The sequence below is a fragment of the Melanostigma gelatinosum genome (assembly GCF_949748355.1).
Source record: "Melanostigma gelatinosum genome assembly, chromosome: 13".
In the NCBI taxonomy this organism is placed as follows: domain Eukaryota; kingdom Metazoa; phylum Chordata; class Actinopteri; order Perciformes; family Zoarcidae; genus Melanostigma; species Melanostigma gelatinosum.
Window position 1 is genome coordinate 3,846,723 of NC_136646.1, and position 19,481 is coordinate 3,866,203.

At 44.5% G+C, this 19,481-nt stretch overlaps 1 protein-coding gene across 1 annotated transcript in view; it reads left to right on the plus strand.

The window, feature by feature from the left end:
• Positions 1-19,481, plus strand: part of LOC306787038 (junction plakoglobin-like) — a 144,366-nt gene that overhangs the window by 78,562 nt on the left and 46,323 nt on the right. The window contains exons 2-3 of the mRNA XM_079282038.1: positions 2,620-2,674; positions 3,391-3,621. Coding sequence (XP_079138164.1) covers positions 2,659-2,674; positions 3,391-3,621 — 247 coding nt within the window. The 5' untranslated portion in view covers positions 2,620-2,658. The remainder of the gene's footprint in view (positions 1-2,619; positions 2,675-3,390; positions 3,622-19,481) is intronic.

Here is a 19,481-nt window from a genome sequence, read left to right on the forward strand (position 1 = left end):
GTGATGCTATCGCATGAATCATGAAGAGGAATGCTCACATTAAGGAATGCTGAGGACTGATTTAGGCATGAGAGTGAGGCGTTTGTGTTTCTGATGCTGACCCCAGACATGAGAGCTTCTGCGGTCAGATATCTCACACAGCAGAGGGAGACCAGAGGCTGAGATCTACCGACCGTGATATCCTTCAAAAGCTGACCGATGGACACGAGTTGTGAGAATACACCGGCACCACATGAAAGAGAGGCCGTTATGCCAACTGAGCATGCTTATTGTGGTTTGTGATGAGGTCAGTAATGACCAGGGAGCTTTGCTTGAATGAGGCCGGTGTGATCTTTCTTAAGGACTTCATGATCCGTGCTGGAAAACTTCTGAGCATGTCATGAATGACCGTGCCTTTTGGCATTAAGCACTCCCTTTGCTTGATTGAATATCAAACCATAAAACACAATAAAACATCACGGTGTACTCAAGTTAATCAACGTAACAGCAGCATAAACATGATAATGATGATGATTATTTTCCAATTATGACAATTCCATGGAAAATGAAGTGAAGACATGTTGGTGAGACATGGATGTAATCTGATACGACCGTGAGGATGTACTTCTTGCTGTCCAAAGGAGATTAGGTATTCCCAATTCGAGAGAAAACTGATTCAGAAATCTTCAGGAACTAGCTAGAATGAAAATATGTCGAGGTAGTTGGACTCAACCTTTCTGCCTGGTGTAGGTTCATTTTATATCAGTCGTCATCAAAACAGCTGCTGTCATCATCGTTGCTAATGGGTAGCTTGCTTTCTGCAGCCTACTTCTATTGATTAACCAACAGCCTTCAGACAAAAGAGGTCAGTGTTAATGTAATCAGCTGTATTTATACTGTTGAAGGCAGCTGCTACTGTGTCCCACAGGCACAGCATGTGTTATAATTGAGAGTATTGATTTTATGTTTTTATGTTTTTAGATAAGGTACATCCACGACACTGGGGAGGTATAAAGACACATTAAAGCTACCGAGCAAACACACACACTTTACGCTGTCCACGGGTGGAATGCTGAGGGGGGGTTAAATCTCACACACACACATATTGGCTGTCTAGATGGCCTACAGTGGTGCTAAAACTTGCACTTCCTGTACATTGTCACTTGTTGCAAACACATAAAATACACATAACAGGATATTTGCTCTGAAGTATTATCGTAATATGGGTTGAAAGTGGATTTGGAGAACATCATTTTGAATGTCCAACATACACAGAGCAACATCAGCATCCATGTGGAGTTGTGTGTTGTGTTCACCGAATGAAAGGAAGCAGGGTTGCCATGTCTATGTGGGTGGCTGTGTCCGGTCCATGCCAATTGGGCAAGACGCTTAACCCCAACTTGCTCTCGAGGACATCAGTGTATGGATGGGCGTGAATGGGTGAATGACATGTAGTGTTAAAGCGCTCTGAGTGAATAGAAGACTAGAAAGCACTCGTCCATTTACAAGTTATGAGACAAACCAGTCCAATATCACAACTCAAACTATGCCAACAGCACTGCTGTCATCGCCAACTGTATCATAATAGCTACAAAGTATTACCATGAATGTACACTGTCTCATCATTGGCAGTTTTCTCGAAACAGTTCTTGAACAGTCTATGTCCTAAAATGTAATCAGATGCAGTATTTAATCTGAAGTAAAATCAGCTCTGTGAATGAGTAGACCAATTCAATGATTCACAAACTAACCTGTTGTTTGTCTCTGCCTCCTTCTTGCCTGGACAGGAAGTACTGTCCTCACAAGTATTGTCCTCACTTATCGGGTGTGATTTCTCCCTGGGTTTGGGAGGTGGGCGCACTGCCCGCTGTGTGTGGTTGCAACGTATCCTAATACAATGGTTTGTATTCAGTTCAATATAATGTCACGTGTCAACAGCAGACAAGCTGGCGTCATCAGGGAGACCATGACCCTGGCTTGTCCTGGTAACATGTCGGTCGACCAACCCATCTTGATCTGTAGGTCACAATGAAGTGTCATTAAATCCAGCTTGAGTGGTGGATGTGATGTACTTGAGTGTAGCAATATCTCATGTGCATTCTCATAAGCACAAACACTTCATCTGTATCTGAGCGTTAGTGTGAATTCCCAGCAGGCAGTTGGGTCTGTGAAGGGCTCCTGGCAGGGAAGATGAGACAATGTGACCTTTCACCAGCCATGGCCTCTGGGAGTAGATAAAGGTGCTCTCTGGAGTTTTATATGCTTCACAACATTGACATTTGTTTATCTTGCTGCTGCTCCCCAGGCAGTTTTTGGCTTTATGGAAAGAAATGCTTTCTTATCACAACAGCAATAAATGCAGAGAGGGTGTTTACAACCTACTAACGAAAATGGTATTCAGTAACTGATATGCTGTGACTGAACGCTCATAAGTTTGATCCATGCAAAAGCAAATATTCCTCTGACTGACCCCTCTGATGAACTGTGCAGTGGTGTATTTCGGAGGAATGTGAGATGAACTAATTCCTTAACATGCTTTGCAGAATATGGTGATTAAAGCATTAATCCTCCAGAGAGGATTAGTTGAATCTTCTGAGCAATCCTGTTTGCCAACCTAATGTGCCCCCTCTTGCTCTGCAGGTCAGAGGTCAGTGAAGGCAGTGGTACCAGTGGGTGGAGATGATGTCCATACAAAGTAAGTGCTCTGTCACCACGGCAGCCAGCTCTTTTCTGTCTGCTGATATCTGCTGTATACATCTCCAGCACACAAACACAGTCACAAATTTAAAACGTCCAATGTTCATTTCCTCCCAAACGGCTCACTGTGTTAAGTGAAGGTGATGATGATGATGCAGCGGCCCATCTTTAGGCTGACTGAGGGTGTTGATGCTGCGGCACCTGATTGATCCTCACACAACTCTGACAAACAATAAGGAGTTTGAAAGTAGAAATCCTCATGACACTACAGACACCATGTGGTTTCTTTAACACTCATTTGCCAGTTTTCTGACAGTTTGTCATTTCTGTGTAGTTTAAGTCGATATCGCTATTTTACAGACACATCTGGTTTTTACTGGTTTTTACTCCTCATAATATTATTACTGAATGTCCTAGTACCCTGACAAACATTAGAAAAATACAAAAGCAATGTAGAAGGCTGCTCAACTTTAGTGCTGTCCTCACTATACTTGAAACAGGAGGTGTTCAGCCTTGAGGCTATTGTATTTAAACGCTGACCAGGTAGCTACAAGCGTAATATTTCTAATCAAAAGTAAAATACAAAAACAAACAACGAGCAAAAAAAAAGTGTGTTTTGACTGTTACTTTTACTGCTTTTATGTATCATTTCGGTCATATGGATTGCCTGTGTTGTATTGTTATGGAGTCGTTCATTCTGTACTGTGCCTGCAGTGAGTGAGGCGGACAGCGTGGTGAAGGTGGCAGAATGGCAGCAGACCTACTACGCCTCAGACTCTGGGATCCAATCAGGAGCCACCACAGTGCTGGATGATGAGAGCAGCACTGAGTACAGCGGCTGTAAGAAGTACATTGGTCCTAAAACCAGTACAACCACTGTCCCTGCTACCGCCACCACTGTGGGAGGAGGAAACACAGCAGCTGGTGGACTAGAGAGCCCCACAGGTGAGACTTTGTACAGAATCATTTGGCTTCAGTCGTTCATGTTTTGGGGTTTATTTGATTCATTTCTGTCATTCCTTCTTTCTTCTCTCCCTTTATCTTTGGTTCCATCATCACATTCTTCCTCTCTGTTCATCATCAGATGTGTAGTCTGTATTGTTGTACATCTATGTAGCTCTTTCTTCTGTATTCATGGCTCATGTTTTTTGCTGGAATAAATGAACTGTTTTGACATCATATGTTGTCCACAATATAAGTCCATTTGCCTGTACATTCATGTTTTATTATTTTCATTCATCAATCTGTCTGACAGACGATTTCCCAGACACAACAAAAATGGATTTGTATGAAACATATATTCATTTGATCCAGTGTTTATTTCAGATGTGTATGACATACTGATCAGTATATAACATAGTGAACACCTTTAGCTTGTTGTGAGTAAATGCAGGTACGATTACTTGTTTTGTTCCATCAGAAGAAGCAATTTTTCTGACATTCATCTGTCTTCAATATAACACCAACTTCCATGGTGTGATATAATCGATCACAGTAAATATGAAGAACCTTTGTTCTATGCTCATTCACTCTGCTTCTCACCAATCACCTCACACTCATGGGACATAATAAAAGTCTCCTCTAGGAAATAAGCCCTGACAAACAAGTTGCCTTACAAACGTTACTCTCCCACTTGGGCTGTTAGTTGAGACAGCTGGCTGTTTCAAGCTCAGTTGACACAGTGGTGCTGGCAAAGCAAATGCATGTGCAAAATACAAATATATTATGTATGGTGTACAGAAAGAAACTTCAACTGAATGTATACAGTAATATGTGGGCTGTAAAAGCTATGGGCCATAATTGTCACATCTTAGGTCAGGGGTGGTCAATTATTTATTCCAAGGGGCCACATGAGACACCTCTTTATAAAAAGAAGGACATTGTATCGTTTTGATAAGCTGCGAGTGGTAAGAGTAAATATTATGATCAGTGGTGGAATATAACTAAGACCATTTGCTTAATTGCTTAAGTACTGTACTTTCGTACAAATTCAAGGTACTTTGCGTGCACATTTCCAATTTATTCAACTTTATACTTCCATTCCACTACATCTCAGAGGGAAATATTGTACTTTTTACTCCACTACATTTGTCTGGCAGCTTTAGTTACTTTGTACATTATAATTGTATAATCAAACCTTTCCTAACTACCCAAACTGAACAACAGAGTATAAAGGAGTTAAAATGAGCTCCACCTGAAACATCTGCAGCAGGAATAATGATTCAGAAAATATACAAATATGTAATATTCATATATAATAGTAAAGCACTGACAAGGATCATCTTAATGATACATTAGTACTTTTATTACTATTGTTTGTAGTCCAATGACCTCATTTTCAGTTTTTCCGTTGGGTGGAGAACTCTAGTGTGTGTTGGGCTTGAACGAGTGACTGAAGTCAGGCTGAATGTGTGAGGTGAGATGTGAAGGACAGCTGACAGGTGATGGTCAGTGAGAGAGGATCTGGATCTGGATTAATTAAACTCCATCACGGAGAATGTTTGTTCACAGATGGAGGTGGATCCAAAGAGAAGCAACATCTTCTGAGCATGTTGCTTTAGCAGCTTAGCTAGCAAAGCCTCAGATGTTCGTGCCGCTCTGCATCAGTCAGGTTTTACTATTTCTCCGTGTGTTTCGTCTCGTAATGGAGATTTAAATTGTAATCCTTCAACACTGTGATCTGTTCTCCACTAAACGAAACTTTACCTTTGACTTCAGTAAATAAATACTCAGAAGTCCATGTTTTGTTAAAAGCCATGTTTTGTTAAAAGCTCTACACTCTGTGTCAATCAAGGACTTAGCCGAACAAAAGTCTGTGTACTCGTAGGTTCCTGTTTAGAAGCCACCTCGATCTGAAAGTATGAACCTTTAAGTAGACATGTGGTGATCCAATCACCCAGCTGAACCAGTTCTTGTAACCGCTTGATGGTTAACATTCAGAACATCTTGCAGGCAATGCAATGGTTTTAGAATGCAGAGATCCAACGCGGGTCTGAAGAATCCGACAAACCTTGATGTCTGCTGTGAGTGAGGACAACAGACACAGCCTGTTTCTATAGGGGTAATTGTTGTGGAATATTTCCTTCAAAAGTTCAGGAGTGAAATTGGTTTTATCCAAAGTGTTTAACATAAAAACAGAGTCTTGATGAATGATCAAAGTTTCAAAAAGTCAATTTAATGTTTGCAAACAGAGAACACAAACACAACCACGTATTGCAGTGAACTGTGAATATGCTCTAGAGACGCAGAATCAAAACAAGGTATTTATACCGGCCGGCACAGAGGAGACAGATAACACACAGGAGACTAAGGCATAAATGTTTAGTCTAACAAGAAGCAGTTGATTGCAGAAAGAACACGTCGGTCGTTTGTCCTGAATAAGATAGAAAAGTGACCTTTGTACTCTTTGTACTGTAACAAATATGTCAATGTGTTCAAACATCCAGACGCCCGTACAAATGAATTTTCTAACAGCAACATATCTCACAGAAAATATAATGAGGACATGTTAAAACATTTTTATCATTACATAATCCATCCCCTTCTGATGCCCTTGAGCGTAGCAGGAATGCTGTAGAGCTGTCTGGTAGAGGGGGCAAAACTAAAGCCGCTTGGGCTGGGTGAGTCGGGGTTTAAATAGCATGATGGAGACAGCTCACTGCCCTGGGTGGAAGCAGGATGGGGGTCATTGGTAGCCCAACACACCCCACCGCAGTAGTCATCACAAGCTGGAAGTCAAGGCGAAGCGATGGTGGCAGTGAGCTTCTGTGGGAGGCTTATGTACCGGACACTAGTGAGATATTGTCAGCATCATCACCGCAATCCCGACCCCATTCTCTCAGCAGGGATGACCGCAGGCAACATTGCCGAGGTTCTTGAAGCGGTGACTCCATCCATGGAGAAAGGCAGCAAGTGGGCAAATCGCCATTCACTGAAGACAAAAGTGATGGTTAGCAGCAATGTGCCTTATATACTGTGATGTTTGCACATATGCAAGTAGGCACCTCACAAAGTGACCATATAAGGGCCAAAGGTTTACATTTAAGACGACACAAAAAACTTATATTATGGTGCATTTTGTAAGAATTCAATTATAGATATTCTAATATAAATTGTCTTAAAAGAACCACACCAGTAAAAATGTCAACCCCTTTACCCCTTTTATCGATACTTCAGTGTTTTAAATGTTTAAATTCATTTTCACTATTAATTATCTTTTTATTGCAGTTTGTGTTCCATTTCATTCCACAGGTGTTGGGCGGGGTTGACGTCAGACGTCTTGCAGGACAGTAAAGAGGCTTTTTATACCCTAGTACAGAACAACAGGTTTACCTTTTCTTGGAGTGAAGATGCAGGTTCTGTCCCAACAAACATTTGGATGTTTTAACTGGCCAACCACCCGATTTTCTATGCAATACTGTTCAGTTTGTACGAGTAGTATTATTAGAAATTGTGCTGTAAGGAAAAATAATATTTCTCCTCACATAAGAACTGAACAAATTCCAATACAAGTTTAGAGAGAAAACTAATTGGTTGCTGTGAATTTTGATTCAGATTGACATCCTGGTGGGATTATCCATGATAACAAGGCTTTGACCGCCTTCGCCTCCAATCTCCCACTTTCCCCACCCTTCCTAGACACGGAGTCTTTACCTCCCTCCCCAGCTATTTCGGGTCCATACTTTGGATCGCAATCCTCTCTCACACTCTCCCCATCCTCCCCCCACCTGGAGTTCACTGACAACATGAAAAAGCTGGTCATTGCTGGAACCAAACACACACCTCTTCACACTCCCCGACGGCTCTACAACCGTCTGCTGTCTCCCCTACCAGATGGAGGAAATAATTGATATATTCTGGGTCCAGGCTACAAGGCTAATGATACCAATGACTCTCCAGGAAAAGTCGGGGCCCTGTATGCAGCTAGCCGTTTCAATTCCTGTCTTGCAAGTTTATAGAAAAAGAAAGGCGAGGCTGCGAAGAAACAACAGTAAACATGCAAACTTATCAAACTTAACATACATTCCTCGTCAGCCTGTCCAAATAAATTGGGCAAAGAAAGCTTTACCCACATTAAACTTAGCTTTATTAAATGTCAGGTCTCTGTCAGGAAAAACATTTTTAATCAATGATTTTATTGTTAGGCACAAACTGGACATTTTGTTTTTAACTGAAACTTGGTTAAATCAAGATAACAGTGCAGCTGTTCTTATTGAATCAACACCTCACAACTTCAGTTTCATGAGTGAAACAAGAGCGCATAAGAAAGGAGGTGGAGTTGCTATTTTATTTAATGATTCTCTTCAATGCAAGCAGATGCCCTTTGGTGCCGAGAATACTTTGTGTCTGTAGCTGATTACACATCAGAGCTGACTAAAATGACATGTGGTGTTCCCCAAGGTTCAACACTGGGGCCTCCTCTGTTCAACATCTACATGCTTCCACTAGCTCAGATTATGGAAAACAACAAAGTGTGTTATCATAATTATGCAGACGACACACAAATCTACATAACTGTCACCAGGGGACTATAATCCCATACAAGGGCTGGGTAACTGCATTGAACAAATCAACAACTGGATGTGCCAGAATTTTCTTCAATTAAACAAAGATAAAACAGAAGTAATTGTTTTTGGTACCAAGGACGAACAATTGAAAATCACCGCTCAGCTTCAGTCACTGATGTTAAAACCCACAAACCAAGCCAGAAATCTAGGTGTAGTTATGGATTCAGACCTCAACCTGAACAGCCATATCAAGACAATTACTAAATCAGCCTACTATCACCTGAAGAATATATTAAGGATTAGAGGACTTATGTCTCAACAGGATTTGGAAAAACATGTCCACGCATTTATCTTCAGCAGACTGGACTACTGTAACGGTGTGTTTACAGGTCTCTGTAAAAAATCCGTCAGAAAGCTGCAGCTGATTCAGAACGCTGCAGCTCGAGTCCTCACTAAGACCAGGAGGGTGGACCACATCACTCCAGTTCTGAGGTCTTTGCACTGGCTTCCTGTCCAACAAAGAATTGACTTTAAAATCCTGCTGTTGGTTTACAAAGCACTGAATGGCCAAAATACATCTCTGATCTGCTGCTACCTTATGAACCATCCCGACCCCTCAGGTCGTCTGGGACCGGTCTACTTTCTGTTCCCAGAGTCAGAACTAAACATGGAGAAGCAGCGTTCAGTTTTTCTGCTCCACATATCTGGAACAAAGTCCCAGAAAGCTGCAGGTCTGCTGAGACCCTCAGCTCATTTAAATCAAGATTGAAGACCTTTCTGTTTGCTGCTGCCTTTAATTGAACCACGTTCAATTAATATATTAATCAATTTCCTGCATTTCTGCATTTTACTACTGCATTTTATTTCTTACACTGTTTTTTAATTGTTTTTGAAATCTCCTTTTCTTTTGCCTTGTGTTTTGATGCTTTTAATGGTTTTATGTGAAGCACTTTGAATTACCTTGTTATACATTATGTATACATTTTGTAATTTGAATTTTGTAAAAAACAATTTCCCATCATAATGTAATACATTATAATATATTGCAGTGGTATTACAAAATCTAGGAGTTGAACTTTTTTCATGAAAATGTAATAATTCATGCATTATGCAACAAGAAGGAGAACCCCGGCAGCCGAGAGAGGCTGTCGTTCGTGTACGAAGGACCCCAGGAAAAGAGACTTGGGTAGAAAGTAACGCTGCCCAACGCTCAGTGAAGTCCGATTGCGAGACATCCACGCATCAAAGCTGTTCGTGGTATTTACAAGCCAGCACAGGAGAAGCCGCAGGCGACGGGGAGTATCGACCAGAATCATCCGACCTGTAGAGGGGCCAGAGCCTGACCCCATCCCTTACTCAACGTGCGACGAGAGTCTTTGGGAGGACGGCAACTCGAGACAACAAAGACAAAGTCCAAGATGCAAGAGAAGCAGACGGACCAGAGAACCAGGGATGGAGCAGAGAAGGACCAGAGACGGACCAGAGAACCAGAGATGGACCAGAGAAGGACCTGTCCAGTCCGAAGGGGAGAAAGAAGAAGAAGAGACAGACGAGGACGTGGAGAACGAATCACCGCTGAGCAGTAGCGGGGGGTACCAAGCGCACCCGTCTTCCTTCATACTAGGGACTCCCGCTGTAGTGCGAAAGGTCCTACAGGACCAGAGACGGACCAGAGAACCAGAGACGGACCAGAGACGGACCAGAGAATGACCAGAGAAGGACCAGAGACGGACCAGAGAAGCAGAGACGGACCAGAGAAGGACCAGAGACGGACCAGAGAGGGACCAGAACCGGAGCGGCACAAAAAAGAGAAAACTAAAAAGAAGCACACCAAAGCCCCGAGCCAGGAAGATCACCTTCCAAAGTTAAAGAAAATGCCCGAAGGCGCCAGAAAGTATGCGAATCAGACGGGGTTAACCGCCTTCAACCATTTCGGAGAGCCCTGGGACATAGACAGCCATGGATTAGTGGTCTTAACCAACTCACATCTGAAACCTCATATCACTCGGTTCAGAAAGAAACTGATGAGAGAAGGAGGGCCTAGATACCAAGAAGAGCTCAAAGAAAGCTGCAAGAGATATAGATAGAACATGCCAAAGGTAGTAGTCTCAAGTGGGGCTTAATTCTCAAACACAAAGAGAGGGCGCGATCCAGGCAAAGAGGCCAAGTCCCCGGCAGTGCCCAGACCGAGGAAGTAACAGAAATATTGGAAGGTCTGCTCGAATTAGAGCGGAGAAAGGTAAGGCGAGCCAGAGTGATAACTGACAGTTATTACTGTGCTCAGGCCCTTAACGAAGACCTGTCCATATGGAAAGAAAATGGGTTCGAGAGCACTAAAAGCAAGAAAGTAGCTCACGAGAACCTATGGAGGAAAATAGCAGAATTGCGGCAAATAATGGAGCTTGAAGTGGTGCACCAGAGAGCCCACACACAAGTAGAAACTCACTGGGAAGGAAATGAAGAAGTGGATCGTTTCGTCCAGATGAGACAAGCTGTCTTTGTTGGGATCGAGAAGTGGGAAGAACTGCCCAAAGGAAGGGTAGTCCCAGAAGACAGCGTGGAAGAGGTGGTGCAGGCAGTGCATGGAGCACTAGGACATGCAGGCACCGTTCCAATGCGAAGGGAACTGGAAAAGCAGCGTCTCTGGATTCCTGAAAGAGAAGTCCGAAGAATCCTAAGAGACTGTGAGTTGTGTGGTCGATACAACGCAGGAAGGAGCGGACAAAGGGTGGGAGGACTCACCATTAAAAGTACCGTACCCTGGGGATCTATCTGCATGGATGTGGCAGGACCCCTAGGGGTACCAGGGAAGGGCGGAGAAAAATACCTGTTGGTGCTTGTGGACTCCATGTCGGGATACGTGACCACAACAGCGATGCAGAAAGCTAACGGAAACAGTGTTGTTAGCATGCTTGACCAAGTCTGTGGCTACCTAGGAGTGCCTAAGGAGCTCAGAACCGACAACGTTCCGCACTTTCGCAATGCCAAGGTGGACCAATGCTGCCAACAGCATGGGGTAAGGAGGATCTACTCTTCCCCATACACTCCCCAGGCAAACGGGGTGGTGGAAAGGACCATTGAATTGGTGAAAAGTTGGATTGGGAAGAGTGCCAACTCCAGGGACTGGAGCACTAAGACCCTGGACATTGCCAAGGCTTTGAACGACCGCTACCGACGTGACAGGCCCTCCCCAGCGGAGGAGCTGATGCGCCACCCCTTCACGTCACAGGAGGTGGGGTGGGGCTTGGAGGTTAAAGAACCCAAGCTCGAGCAAAAAGTGCCACTTCGAGTAGGACAGCGCGTTTGGATCAAGGCTCAGGTCAGTGCACCTAACTCTGCAGTAAAAGCCAAGTACGACAAATCCGACATTGTGGTCAAGATTCTGGACAGCAATACTGTTCAACTGAAGAAAAAAGGAATCCAAGGAGTGGGACAGCTGAAGCCAGTTCCGTACTAGGAGAAAATCAGGAACTCAAGAATGGCCACCTACATACAAGATTTACCACCCTACGTCAGAATGGCCAATGTCAAAGGGGTGGTTACCATGAGAAGGAGTACTACGGGACTCTGGGCAGGCAGAGCCCTGAAGAAGTTGGGGTACGCAAAGAAGGGATTTCTCTCTGGAGAAATAGAAGTGTTGCAATGGAAAGAAGTTAAGAACGCCTGTGTGGTCTGCCTAAAGCCGACCACCCTAGCTATTTACTGGCAGGGACCAGAAACCAGTTCGGGTCACAGGAAAAAGAAGAGTTTAACTACATGCACTATAAACCAGTGAAGGTTATGGATGCATACATCTGCGGTCCGTGCCGTATGGAGACGTTGCCTAGGTTGATCATCATCACCCAGTGGGATCTACAGGGGAATGCGCTGAACCACGGGGACTGCGTGTGCCAATGGAATGGATACCAGCTGCTCCCCTGTGGGTCTTGCTCCCTACTCCAGAGCAGCGGACAGATGGTACAGGCTGGAATCACCGAAGGATGGCAGGTGAGGAAGTTCCTTCAGGCAATACAAACCTTGGCACCAGCCTCGTGGGAAGAAGGATGGGCTGCGGCTCCTGTTGAAACAGTTCATGGGGAGTCTGGGGTACCCTCTGCACCATCTCTGAGCCCCTCAGACGAAGATCTGCCGGAGGCAAGCAGAAGGCGGACTGATGGGAAATCTTTCCCGGAAATCTTTCCACAGACTGAAGAGTGGAGGTAGGGATCACAGTACAAATGAGTAAAGAAGGCGTTGAAGAAGATAGAAGTTGATCGTCACAATGTCACTGCCAAACCAATACCACAATCAGGGACGAAAAAGAAAAAGGATCTCTCCTACTCCCCAGCCGGAGAGTAGGAGAGATTTTGCATACTGCAAGGGTTTCTGTGGATCAGGCGCCTATTTCTGCAACAATGGAGAATATAGTCACTCCCCAGACCTTCGGTCCCCAGGGAAGGCCAACTGGCATAAAACCGTTCGGACAGGATGGGATCTCCAGTATGACAGAGCCAGGGTCAGGTGGACCTTTCCATGGTTGATGCAGCCGGTCATCTGTTGCCCTTACTCGTCACCCTGGATCCTCAATACTGCTTTCCTAACAAGAGGTGGAAAAACGCTCAAACTCCGATGGGGCCCTAACTATGATGATTATTTGCAAGACGAATATGTCGACATCTGGCTGGGAGAAAATTTTATTTGGACCAACAGCCCGACCATGCAGCGCACAACAGCCCTCCACAGAAATAACAAAGACCGATGCGTCATTGAGAATCAAGACATAGAGTTGCATACTGTGGGTTACTGCCTGCCGAGCAAGGACCCACTCAATCCGGAGCCGGGCCTGCGGATGACGGATTTGCCATATACCAAGACACGTAATTGGATGCACCCGCAGCTGAACCGATCAGATTTGTGGGCTAAAGTGACGGAGCTCCAGATGGAGGACGGTCAGCCATTATACGCAGCTCTCGCTCAAGTCCAGAACCTCGCCTACCCACAAGACAAAAAGCGGTACGCCTGGCTAGGTTTGAGCGCAGACGGAGATTGCATTGGACCCCTCCCACGCCCCTTCTCGTTGGTAGTCACCTATTACAAATGGGTGTGGAGGGGGCTGGACCTCAGGATTGCCCGACACCCATCGGTACTATATCACCAGCTCCTGAAGGGTAGGATTGTTCATAGTGACCCTGACTCTCCCCCGAGCTACAGCTCCAGCTGCCACGATCTGCCTACAGAGATCGAACCACCGGTCACCACACTGTTACTTCCCGCACCATGAATCTCCCACTTCTACATGGGAAGGTTCAAGAATTTAGGTGGAACACAAGCCTAAACCCCAACTCAATTGGGAACAAGGGCAAGCGACAGCGACAGTCAAATCAACGACCACGGAATGGAAAAAGGTTATGTTTTTGCTTAATGGCTGAAGTGGTTGCGGTGTTGACAGGATTAGGAGTCATCCTGGCTATACTGTAGGCAAGGCAAGGCAAGTTTATTTGTATAGCACATTTCAACAACAAGGTAATTCAAAGTGCTTCACATAAAACCATTAAAAGCATCAAAACATAAGGCAAAATAAAAGGAGATTTAAAAACAATTAAAGAAACAGTGTAAGAAATAAAATTCAGGAGTAAAATGCAGAAATGCAGGAAATTGATTAATATATCAATTGAATGTGGTTCAATTAAAGGCAGCAGCAAACAGAAAGGTCTTCAATCTTGATTTAAATGAGCTGAGGGTCTCAGCAGACCTGCAGCTTTCTGGGACTTTGTTCCAGATATGTGGACCAGAAAAACTGAACGCTGCTTCTCCATGTTTAGTTCTGACTCTGGGAACAGAAAGTAGACCGGTCCCAGACGACCTGAGGGGTCGGGATGATTCATAAGGTAGCAGCAACTGTACCACTACGGTAGTGTCCCATGGGCCCTGACTCACGTTAGGGTGTCCTACACTACCACGAAGAGGTTCGACCAGACATGCTGGACGGTTGAACCTGTAACAATCGTTCTCTCCAAACTCACTGGATGGACGGACCATTGCCAAAAACACTATGGAGATGAGTATGAAACCCATGTGCAAGAAGTAACCTGGAAGAAAGGACAAGACAAGAAATGGAGGAGAACAGGACCAGTAACAAGCAGGACCAGTAACAAGCAGGACCAGTAACAAGCAGCTGTACCAACTTAATCCTGGGCCATCGTATGAAAGACAGGGAAAATGTGAACGGACAAATCATTCCTCCAGTAACAGACCCTACAGTTTTTCTAGCTGAGGGCCACGCCTTCAGGAAGAGCCTACGTGAAGGTAAGGAAGACAAAGGATTTGAGTGGATAGGGCCTAATCGCCTATATGGGAATGGGACGTGCTATTCATCAGAGGAACACTGGCTAAGTTGCGGGAGCGGCCGACGAGAACACGAGTGCACTTGGATCGAATTGACGGGAGCCTCCATGGTCGGGACTGCCACAATGGTAGTTGAAGAAGTGGCAGGGAAGATTGGAGAAGGATTCTCGATCGTGCAGGGCTGGATGGGGACTTTGTTTTCCTGGCTTTGGCCCTATTTGTTGATGATGGTTGGAATTGTGATACTAGGCGTAGTAACATGTGCCGCCATTAAGGGCAGGGTTGCAGCTACTGTAGCCTCGTGCTTTAAGAAGAACTCGAGGAAGAAAAGAGAAGTAGAGGAGAGGCCCCTCCTACGGACAAGGGAGGGGCATACTCACCTCTAAAAGGGTGGACACTGGAGCGCCACAGCCATTGCAGACCTGGAACCCCAACCAAGAGCCTCTAAAACAAAGAAAGAAAGTTACCAAAAGCCAAGATGACAGAAGTCAACAACATCACAACTACCAAGCCCCCAGAACTAACCACATTCGGAGCGAGTATAACGGAAGATTTCCAAAACTCCTCTGACGCAGAACCCGCAGCTGTAATCAGGTTAACCAGGCTGGACTTTTGGGTCCTTGAAATCATATGGTTCTTCTACTGCTGTATGGGACACCAGCCACTGAGAATGCTGGCCCTAGTCGTAGGGTGTCTGAAAATGGGGATTGAAAACATCTACCGAGGGTCAATGTGGATTACCCTGTCCTGGTTCACGACTTACCTCTTGGGGAGAGTCAACATCGACTCCACCCGATTCGGCCTAGTGAAAGGAGGAATGGTGAGCATCTGGCTGGGAATCGACATCACTGGGGTTCTCTACCAACCGATGAAACCAGTGTCAATCATCTTCGAGGCAACAATGGCAGTGGCAGAGCTAGCATATCTCGTGGTTGTGACCATGGCTATGCAAAAAAGAGGAAGAGGGCATTGGCTCCTCAAGAGCAGCGCCATTGCTCTTTGGGGTCTAGGTTGGGGAACAACTGTCGCCATGTACTGGGTGGGTTCTGAATCATCGATCGCGATAGCAGCATGGATCATGATGTATGAGCCCCTTTTCCCAAGAAGAAGTGGACCCGAGAGCCCAGGACAAACACAACCCTCCGTATGGTGTTGACTTCTCCATGGCTAGATTCCCTGGCTGCAAGGCGCTTCACGAGGCGCTCCAATTCAGAGGGGGGGCCTTAAGAATGAGAATAAGACTACCCCCGGCTAAGCTTGCTATGCTTAAAAAAGCGGCTAAGCTTGCTATGCTTAAAAAAGCGCTATAAAAGTAATAATTAATGAAATCTTTGTGTAGCCCATGAAGGGCTAGCAGAAGCCAGAAGAAGACACCTTGCCCTGCCCCGCCCCTATCCCCGCTTCCCTCTCTCCGAACACCATACTGGACCCGAACGTGTTAGCCCAAGTGACAACCCTGGAAGAAGCACGAAAGAAGAAAGACAAGAAGGACACCTTCCTGCGATATCTTCTACAGGGATTAAAGATGTGTGGGTGCTCGACAGCTGGGAGAGGGGATCAGCACCTTCTTCACCAAAGGGCGAAGACGAGGTCATGCTTAAAGACGACGGGCTTGTCATCACTGCCCCGGGTGAAGACGAGTTCAGGTTGGAAGACAACGTGCAGGGGGCGGCAGCCTGAGACCTCAAGAAGGGGGTGTCAAAAAGAGTTGAGATCCCAGGACCAGCCTTAAATGAGGAATATATGGTGGGCCTATAAATTAGGTTAAAGGGACCAAAAGCGTAAAAATTAAGAGTTAAAAGATGAAATCTAATGATTATTTTAAAGCAAGCATGTATTACATAACAAATGTAAAGTGATTTTAACAAATGTCAACCTGATAATAATAATAATAGGTGTATCTGAGAAAGAGTGAAGTTTGTGTGAGTGTTTAAATTGAGGAAGTAAGCAGGGTGAGGGGAATGTGAAATCCTGAAGGGATGTGGAAATAACGGCCATTGAGAAGAGAAGAAAAGAAAGAAGGAAAAAAGCATAATAATGAGGAAGGATGAAATCAATGATTATTTTATAAGCAAGCGTGTGCTAAATAAAGCGATTAACAACTGTAACCATGATGATGATAACCAATCTGAGTTAGAAATGTGTGTGAGAAAAGGGGAAGTGAAGAATGCAGAGACGTTAGGATTGCAAGATCAAGCCTATGGAAGGCAAGGTGATTTCCACACATCCACTGCATAAGCACACAAACATTATGATGAAGAATGGATCAGGGGCCGAGTGAGAAAGGGGGGGGGGGTCAAGATAACCCAAAGGTATTATAAAAGAAGTGACCCGCTAACAGACGAGAGGATAACGTCGTAAGAGCCATCCTAGTGCTCCACCTGAGAGGACCCTGGACTTCGCTCGACAGACGCATCGGTGGACTTCGTCTTTGCTCAAGAATGAAGAAAAGAAAGAAGAAAATAATCGAGAAGCAAGAAAGAAGAAAAGAATCGAGAAGCGAGAAAGAAGAAAAGAAAGAAGAGAGAAGAAGACGGCCCTTTGTGAGCAAAGAAGAAAGACGAGAGAAGCAAGACGCGAGAAGCACGAGGGAAGTAAGACGCAAGGACGAGAGAACCAAGTGAGAAGAGAGAACCAAGTGAGAAGGAAGAACCAAGTAAGAAGGAAGAATCCAAGTGAGAAGGAAGAGCCAAGTGAGAAGGAAGATCCAAGTGAGAAGGAAGAATCCAAGTGAGAAGGAAGATCCAAGTGAGAAGGAAGAATCCAAGTGAGAAGGAAGAGCTAAGTGAGAAGGAAGATCCAAGTGAGAAGGAAGAACAAAGAAATAAGAAGACGGCCCTTCGTGAGCAAAGATTGAAAGACGAAGAACCACCTATCCTCCCTGCTCAACTTTAATAACTGGACAACGAAAGAACCACATCCGCCGTTGAGACTTTGTACTGAGCCTCGAAGATCGCTGAACGGGTGTCGTTTGCCGAGCAGGCGTCGTTTGCCGAGCAGGCAGGAGCGAGGAGGGTCTGGCCAGACCCTCGCCCCTGACAACTCCAAAAAATAACTTTTCATCGCACCCTTGAAAGCCAGCTCCAACCGAGCGGACTCGGCATCTAAACAAATGAGTATAACCAAAGAATTGAAAGTATGAAATCATGAGTAGTATTATTATTTTATGTGAGCTGAAGCTTTGCCCTTGCTAAATATATTTTGCAATAAATATCTAACCTGCATTTAAAGTAAATTTCTCAAGTGCATTCATTTTGCTAACGTAGTAAACAGAAAACATGGTAGACTCGGAGAGCACCCGCTGCTACACAGAGTGCTGTTGCTTGTTTATTCAAAGTTAATTTACATTGAATGCGTCGCATGTTTAAATTGCACCAACTTCGACACTGCACATCCTTGGATCCCCAGCAATACACGGACGGACAGATGGACAGAGACTCCTTGCTTCATAATACGATGATTGAAAATTGATCCAGACGGAAATAGGTGTGGCCAATATGGATAGATTTGTCTGGACCCACAGAATCCAGGAAAAGTTTCTGAGTTTCTGAGAATTACGATTTAAAAGTGTCACTTTTAAATCGTAATCGTAATGGTGGTGCTATAACAACAAACGTTACAGTTTGGCCTGTCAGGCCAAACTGTAAAGTTTGTTGTTATAGCACCACCATCTAATTTGACACTTCACATTCTTGGGCCCCCAGCAAAACACATATCGGATAAGCGGTTCTCGAGATCCGCGTACGCACAGCCAGAGAGTCCTTGCTTCATAGTTAGAATAAGTTTAAATACTGTATTTACTGTAAGTTATCAAGTGAAGGTCAACCAGGTTAGCAAGTGCTCATTGCTCATTGCTAACCAATGCATGGTTATTGGCATAAAGGTTTGAGCTTATTTTTTATCTTTTCATGTTAGCTAATCTAAACTCCAACTACAGGCAATTGATACAAAAAGTTACGTTATAAGTTTCTTTCTAATGCTGCGTTCACACCAAACACGTCGCGAATTATTCGCGCGAGTAGATTACATACAAAGTCTATGCACGGAGACGACAAGTACAAATCGGCATCATTATGTAGTTATTTCGGAGTCCCTTTTTGTCGGTTTATTGCCTTTAAATCACAGCCAAATCTGTTTAGTTTGTGTTCATACAGCTGTAGTAAACAGCGACGTGAATACAGCTCGATAAAATCCATGGAGCTCCTCTGGACAACATTATGAACCCAGACATGACGGCGTTTAGTTTCCCGGGATATCTGTGGTGACTTCCACAACACGTACGAAGCAGAAATACAGGTTATTTTTTTCATGGTTAATGGCGGACAGTTGAACGGCTTTTAGGAGCAGTTTTTACTCCAACAGAGGACGTTAAATCAAAGCGAATGGTGCAACGGTGGAACAACTAAGCTATAATAGCATCCTCTATTGTGAACTCTCTGGCTCTCCGTCCTATAAGCTATAGGTTAGCATAAAATGTTATTCACTACAGCCACTGGGGACTAAACACACACTCCTCTGAAAACAGGTTCACTAAAGAATCCGATGTGGCAAAGAGGTTTTTGAAGGGGAAGTTTGAAAGAGAATAATTTCTACTAGCCTAACAAATGAAAGTAGTTGAAGGTCTATTAACTGAGGCTGTCTAAGAAGGTGGCAGGAGGCAGACTCAAGAAACTTAACCACAGGAATGTTATTCTGAAAGAAGACTACTCAACACAGTATCGAGCTTTCAAAGCAGAAATATTGTGGCAAGATGTTTTGATGCCTGGTTTCAGCACGCCAAAGATCACATGACCAGCCCAAAATAGGCCTCTATGGCAATAGAAACACGTGCAGATATGGGGGCGTGTAGCTCTCATTGACTTCACTACATTTATAACAAAAATACCCTCATCGACATGAGAAAAGAAAGTGCGAGGAATGATTTAGTGCAGTGGAATCACGGGAAAATTCCCGCTCACAAAATCTCAGACCACT